The 7,770-nt window shown below is 40.3% G+C and overlaps 1 protein-coding gene across 1 annotated transcript in view; it reads left to right on the top strand.

The window, feature by feature from the left end:
• The window catches only part of EGF (epidermal growth factor), a 146,770-nt gene that overhangs the window by 65,482 nt on the left and 73,518 nt on the right, over positions 1-7,770 (top strand). The window contains exons 8-10 of the mRNA XM_045284316.1: positions 3,727-3,849; positions 4,625-4,750; positions 6,531-6,667. Of these exons, the coding sequence (XP_045140251.1) occupies positions 3,727-3,849; positions 4,625-4,750; positions 6,531-6,667 (386 nt within the window). The remainder of the gene's footprint in view (positions 1-3,726; positions 3,850-4,624; positions 4,751-6,530; positions 6,668-7,770) is intronic.

Below are 7,770 nucleotides of genomic sequence, written 5' to 3'. Positions count from 1 at the left end.
CGATGTTCAAAAGAACAAATCACTGCCTAGTCCAGCCCCATCCTCACAACTGTCATATGTTTGAGCATGCTGTTGTAGCTGCTGTCAGACCATCACGGGGAGGACCCTCTTCCTTTTCATGATCCTGCATCAAGCATGATGTCCCCGCCCAGGCCCTGCTCTCCACTGATAGCATGCCCCAGGTTTCCCACTCAGGAAAGATAAAACATTGGCATGTTTTTAAAGTTTATAAAATTCCTGGTATTTTCATTTTATATGTAATTGTATACTATGAATATATAATTATTGCACTATTTTCTAAAATTTTATTTCATATTATTTGTTCTTGTGATTCTTGTATTTTTCTTCAAGATTTTCCAGGAATTTACTCACTCACTTCACTGTTCATGAAACTTATCCCTCTTCTAATACCCCATGGTTTTCCTGCTGGCAAAAATATTAGATCCATGATGTTAATGTGTTATAGTACCTATTGTATGTTAAATATGGAGCCCTGGTAGTGTACTGATTAAGCTTTGGGCTGAGATCCTCATGGCCTGAAATTCAAAACCACCAGCAAATCTCAGGGAGAAAGAGGGCTTTCTAATCCTGTAAACAGTTAGTCCAGAAAACCCACAGGGGGTCTCTGAGTCAGCATTGACTCGGTGGCAGTGAGTGTATGCCAAATGTGAGCAATCTTATCTCACATGTTTTTACAAGAAATTCTGGAACTTTTTATGGTGTATATTTCACATTTTAATATTTTATTCCTTGGAATTTATTTTTCGGTATGGTGTAAGTAGGGACTTAACATTTCCCCCAAATCACTATTTTCAGTTTATTTTGTACCACTTATTGGGTGACATTCAACCATTTCAAGAGCATATGAGCAAGAATCAATGGTGCTGAAGGAAGAAGTCCAAGCTGTGCTGAAAGCATTAGCCCAAAACAAGGCTCCAGGAATTGATGGAATACCAATTGAGATGTTTCAACAAGCTGATGAAGCACCGGAAGCACTCACTTACCTGCCAAAACATTTGAAAGAGTTCTACTTGGTGAACTGATTGGAAGAGATTCATATTTTACCCCTTCTAAAGAAAGATAACCCAACAGAATGCTCAAATTATAGAAGAATATCATTGATATTACATGCAAGTAAAATTTTGCTGAAGATCATCCAACAATGGTTTCTGCAGTACAATGACAGGGAGCTTTCAGAGGTCTAGGCCAAATTTAGAAGAGGATGTACATGAAGAGCTATCATTGTTGATGTCAGATGCATCTTGGCTGAAAGCATAGAGTACCAGAAAGATATTTCCTTGTGTTTTATGGACTATGCAAAGGCATTTGACTGCATGGATCAATAACAAACTGTTTATAATCTTGAGAAGAATGGGAATCCCAGGACACCTTCTTGTGCTCATCTAGAAATTGTTCATGGATCAAGAGGCAGTTGTGTACAAGCCGAACAAAGGAATGCTGCATGGTTTAAAATCAAGAAAGGTGTGGGTCAGGTTTGTATACTCTCATCATACTTTTTCAATCTGTATACTGAGAAAATCATCAGAGAAGCTAGATTATATGAAAGAAGAATTCAGCATCAGGATTAGAGGAAGCCTTATTAACAACCTGAAGTATGCAGAAGACACAAATTTGCTCGCTGAAAGTGAGTAGGTCTGGAAGCACTTGCTGATGAAAATCAAAGATTGCAGCCCTCAGTATGAATTACAACTCAATGTAAAGAAGGCTCAAATCCTCACAACTGGACCAGTAGGTAACATTGTGATAAATGGAGAGAAGATTGAGGCTGTCAAGGATTTTGTCTTGCTTGGATTCACAATAAATGCTCATGGAAGCAGCAGTCAAGAGATTAAAGGATATGTTGCATTGGATAAGTCTGCTGCAGAAGACCTCTTTAGAGTATTGAAAAGCACCTTTGAGGACTAAGGTGCACCTGACCCAAGCCATGGTATTTTCAATTGCCTCATATGCATGGGAAAGTTGGACATTGAATAAGGAAGACTGGATAAGAATGGATGCATGGATGTATTTGAATTATGGTTCTGGTGGAGAATATTTAAAATCCCATGGAGGGGTGGGTCCTGCTGGTGTAGTGGTTACATGTTGAGCTGCTAACTTTGAGGTAGCAGTTCAAAACCACTAGCTGCTCTGATAGAGAAAAGTGAAGCTTTCTACTGTAAAAAGTTAGTCTAAGAAACCCACAGAGCAGTTCTACTCTGCCCTATACAGTCACCATGAATCAGAATTGACTAGATGACAGTGACTTTGTTCTGTCTGTTTTATGGACTGCCAAAAGAACAAACACATCTGTCTTGGATAAAGTATGGCCAGAATGCTCTTTAAGGCAAGGATGGTGAGACTCTGTCTTGAGTACTTCAGACATATTATCAGGAGAAACCAGTCCCTAGAGAAGGACATTATGCTTGGTAACGTAGAAGAGCATCAAAAAAGAGAAAAGCCCCTAATAAGACAGATTAACACAGTGACTGCAACCATGGGCTCAAACATCAATGTAAATGAGGGGGAGCATGGAGTGGAGACCCAAAGCCCATCTGTAGACAATTGGACATCCCCTTACAGAAGGGTCACAAGGAAGAGAGGAGCCAGTCACAGTGCAGTGTAGCACCATTGAAACATACAACTTTCCTCTAGTTCTTTAATGCTTCCTCCCTCCCACCCACTATCATCAACCCAATCTATCTTATATATCCGGCTAGACCAGAGCATGTACACTGGTAAAGATAAGAGCTCACAACACAGGGAATCCAGGACAGATAAACCCCGCAGGACCAATATTGAGAGTAGTGATACCAGGAGGGTAAGGGGAAGAGGGGGGGGGAGAAAAGGGGGAACCGATCACAATTATCTACATATAACCCCCTCCCAGGGAGATGGATAACAGAAAATTGGGTGAAGGGAGACATCATTCAGTGTAAAACATGAAAAATAAATTTTATAAATTATCAAGGGTTCATGAAGAAGGGAGGGGAAAAATGAGAAGCTGATACCAAGGGCTCAAGTAGAAAGGAAATGTTTTGAAATTGATGATGGCAACATATATAGACAAATGTGCTTGACACAATGGATGGGTGGATGGATTGTGATAAGGGCCCCAAATAAAATGATTTTAAAAAACAACCAGAAAAGTGGGTTTAACCATGAGAGCCGTTGTGAGGATACGGAAGGACCCGTCAGTATTGAATTCTTTGTCCTCAGGTCACTCGGAGCCAGCACCAACCCGATGGCACCTAAAAACAATGGTAGTCGCGGCACATTTGAGTCTTTATTTGAGCACTCTGCACCATGCTATGGTTCTTTCTGTCTATGATTCTGGATACATTTTGATTCCTATGTAGACTCCCTCATTTACTTTTCCAACCCTAATCACACTGACATCATGTACTTAGTGTTTTGGGGCACATGTAATTTGTTTCCCAGGTGATGGGGAGAACTGTTTGGCCATGTCCCATTTGGTAACTGATAACTTTTAAGATACTTTTTAGCATCAAAGAAACACGGAGAAAACTAGAATTAGTTTCCAAATTCAGAAATCTGTATATTATCTAGATTACAATATTTCTTTTTTATTTACAGCTCCATTACCAGAATATTGCTTCAATGTTTGTTAATTTACTCTTAGAATAGCATTTGCATTAGATACTACTTCTAATGAATTTCCACAAACCTGATTCAGCACTGATCCTGACATTATTCTTCATGAATTAGAATTCGTTTCCTGCGCAAACAATGCACCTGGATGCAGCCATGGCTGTGTTCTGACATCAGGTGGTCCCATGTGTTTCTGCCCGGAGGGTTCAGCACTTGCAGCAGATGGGAAAACGTGTACTGGTAAGCTTACTTATTTTTGCTTGAAAACCCTCAGTTTGCAAAAGTTCCACCTAACGGTTGGTCTTATTGCCAAAGGAAAGTCAATTTTCCCACACTGTAAGATATTTATGCAACAGATTGATACCACTCTGAAAGGTAAGGTCGTGATCATTCTCAAGACTCGTGGCATTACTTTGGACTAGGAATGCGAGCTCCGTCCATGGGTCTCATTTCCCTCCGGTGTCAAGATGAATTATTCCTGCCTCCTAGATGTGTGGCCAGCATTGAACAAGATGGCACATGCAAAGTGATGAGATGTTCTTCACACCTAATAAGTACTCAAAGAAATACCCTTCTCTATTTTTATGTTCCTAGAGATGTAGGCATTTGGGAGGCTGAATATATAATCGAAGAGTGACTTTTTAAAAAATAAAAAATGTAAAAGAACTAAATGAGCCCTAAATGTAAAGGAAAAAATATGACTCCCTATGAAAAGTTAGACCAACTACCAAATGCACCTAAACGTCTTTATTATTCCCGCCAGCTACCAGTGCCATGTTCTTGAATGTAGTGATGGAAGAAGAGCTATTTGTGAAGATTTAACACCCAAGATTTATGGTTATAGGGAAATGGGGTCCAGTGGCATTTTGCTCCTGGTCTCTGGAAAAATCAGCTGTTTGCATTCTGAATGCTCATGGACGTGGCTTTTAGAAATCAGCATATACTTGGCTCACTTTAACCCACTGATGAAAATTTGTTATGTGGAATCTTTACCAAGCAATTGTCATCTCTGTAGGTTGTTCATCATCTGACAATGGTGGGTGCAGCCAGCTGTGCACCAACCTCAGCCCAGTGTCCTGGGAATGCAGTTGCTTTGCTGGGTACGACTTGCAGAAGGACAGAAAGCACTGTGCAGCCTCAGGTTAGTGCTATGGCTGTTTGAGAAGAGCCGGCAAAGCAGCGTTCATTTAGTCAGAGAGATCATTGGATTGCTTTTGGATTCTGGCTAGAAAGTTTGATTATACATTTTTTTGAAAATAGAGAACTGCGTGCTTCCATATAAAAAATAACCTTTTGTCTTCAAGAATATTTGCACGTTAATTAGCATCCAATAAAGATTTGCCACTGCACCAAGCAAAGTATTCAGTGTGTGGAAAAGTCATGGCCAGGGTAGTCTTAAAGCAATTTTAAGTTAAGCAGAATTTAATAAGTGTTTGCTGATTGACTGTTTTGATTTTCATCTTCCTGTGATGGTAATAATCATAATACTTTGACAAATTCTGGGCTTTTCATGTCAAAATTTAATATGAAGGCATATGATTCAGATTTTTTTTTCATATTCCAATATCACATCTCCATATCCTTCAACAGCTTTGGAAATCCTAGACTTATTATCCTAAATAGGTTTCATTTCTCCAGAAGGTTGATTATGCTTGTGGTCTGGGATCATATGATGATGACCCTACACTGCTTGCTTTTCTCACAGATTCCAATACTCTTTAACTTCTCAGCACTTCAGTGAACATTGCATAATCTAAATCCTGAACATTGACAGGTGTCTTGCGATGAATGCAGACAAACATGCCCCTCTTGTAGAAATGCCCTGCCAGGCAAGAATATTTACATGGATATGATTGTACATGATGTGCTGACATGTTTCAGTGTGCTATTCAAGGAAAGTACCACATAAACATCTATACCATTTGGCTGTGATCATTAGAGTCCTTAGGTGATGTCGATGATTAAGTACTTGACTACTAGGCAAAAGGTTGGTGGTTCAACCCCACTCAGAGATTGATGGCTCAGGAGACTCACTTGGCCACCTACTTCTGAAGCACCATCGCCTCAAAATGCCCATGGAAGTGGGCCTCAAAAACCCGACAGCAGACACCTCTATTCTGCACACATGGGGTCACTGGGAGTTAGAATCAACCTGGCAGCAATTAACAACTACAGTGTATTAGTTGTGTAATACTAGCCTGTCTTTGAACAATGCACATATTATTTTAAAACATTTTTATTACTATGAGTTCTATTTTTTTATTTTGTTGTTTAAATAATTATGTTGGCATATGCTTTACATATCATACAATTTAATTGTCCAATCATATTAGGAAGAGTTGTGAATCATCACCACCATCAATGTCACAACATTTTCTTCTCATGCAACCACACCTGCCATGTCCCTAGACAGTTACTGTTTCTATAAACTCACTCTCATCGTGTCGTTGCTGACTTGCAGTGACTCCCTGTGGGTTTCTGAGGCTGTAACTGTTTATGGGAGTAGAAAGCCCACTCTTTCACCTGCCGAGCTGCTGGTGGTTTTGAACTGCTGACCATGCAGATTGAAGCCTAACTCATAACCACTACATCATTAGCGCTCCTCCATAGATATACCCATTCTGGATTTCATATATGGAAAACGATACAAAGCAAAACATGACTATACAGCGGCACAAAGCAAACAAGCAAAAACCGTAAGGAATAATATGCATTTTAAAAGCAGAAACCCAAAGGTGGAAGAATCTAATAACGAAATTCTGGTACGTTGTAACCTCCTGGGAGAGGAAGTCTTACTTTACTTACCCTGTGCCATGAGGATTTTTACAAAAACATTACAGAAATTAAGGAAGAGAATGTTCTGAAAGGAAGGCACCCCAAGGCATATTTTCATGAAGCCATATTTATAATTTTGTTAACAGGGCCACAGCCGTTTTTGCTGTTTGCCAATTCTCAAGATATTCGACACATGCATTTTGATGGGACAGATTATGAAACCCTGTTCAGCCAGCAGATGGGAATGGTTTTCGCCGTAGATCATGATCCTGTGGAAAATAAGGTATGGCTGTGTCACGGAGCAGGTGCGGATGTGTTTAAGGACAGAGTGGAGGAGTTCATCCTACCAGATGTTACTAGCTACTGAAACATCTGCTAAACTCCATTGTCAGAAAAAAGTTAAGTTTTGATATTCTAGAATCATTTGACAAATTCTAAGGATTTTCTAAGGTATCAAAGCCCATTAAAATGTTTCAAATGATTCTCCAATAAGGGCTTTCTAAGTTCTCTAGGGGTCCTGGTACGGCAGCACGTTATGGATTGGGCTGCTGGCTGCATAGTTGGTGTTCAAACCCACCAGATGGAAATAGAGATGAGGCTGTCTGCTCCCGTGAAGATTTGCTGTCTCAGACATCGCGGAGCGGGTCGACTCTGTCCTGTAATGTTGCCAGGAGGAGCACTTGACTTGATGGCCGTGGGTTGGTTGGGTTGGGTTGGGTTGGGTTTCTAAGTTATCTTCCCGCTACCCTGGTCCTCACTGGTCTCCAACCATTTTGTTGGGGATGAAGCTGGCACAGTATTTTGTTTGGGGATGAGGCTAGCACAGTTGACATGACAGAAAGTCCACAACATGTGATGTGTTATTTTCTGGTGGTAGGAGATGGGGTGTCTAGAGTACAGCAAATATGAATTCCTCATTTGTTTTTAATATATGCCACTGAAAAGAGGCATGCAGGGACCTCTTAACCACAAAACCCAGAAAACATAACTATTAAGGATGGTGATGGAAGTGGCCATCAAGCTCATAAATAGTAAATTTTACATGAATTTTTTTTAGCATAACATTGACTTTCTATGTTATCAACTTAATTCACTGGCTATTTGATCTTTACTTTCCAGTTGTATTTGTACCAGGCTTGCATGCACTTAAAATATGGTACAGCATCTTTTGCATTAGTTTCTCAGTAGCTTTAACTCTGTATAGCTGTTGATCTCCCCATGTAAGTATTAGAAGCTCTTGTTTCACAGTGGTTAAAGCACTCAGGTGCCAGCTGAAGCCACCAGCCACTCGGTGAGAGAAAGAAGGGACAGTCTATAAAGATGGCGGCCTTGACGAGTCCACGGGGCACTTCTGCTCTGTCCTGTAGAGTCGCTGTGAGCTGACAT

Source organism: Echinops telfairi, unplaced genomic scaffold (genome assembly GCF_000313985.2).
Source record: "Echinops telfairi isolate 266 unplaced genomic scaffold, ASM31398v2 ScPeMD7_7468;HRSCAF=8506_0, whole genome shotgun sequence".
In the NCBI taxonomy this organism is placed as follows: Eukaryota; Metazoa; Chordata; class Mammalia; order Afrosoricida; family Tenrecidae; genus Echinops; species Echinops telfairi.
This window is presented reverse-complemented; position numbering and strand designations above follow the sequence as displayed.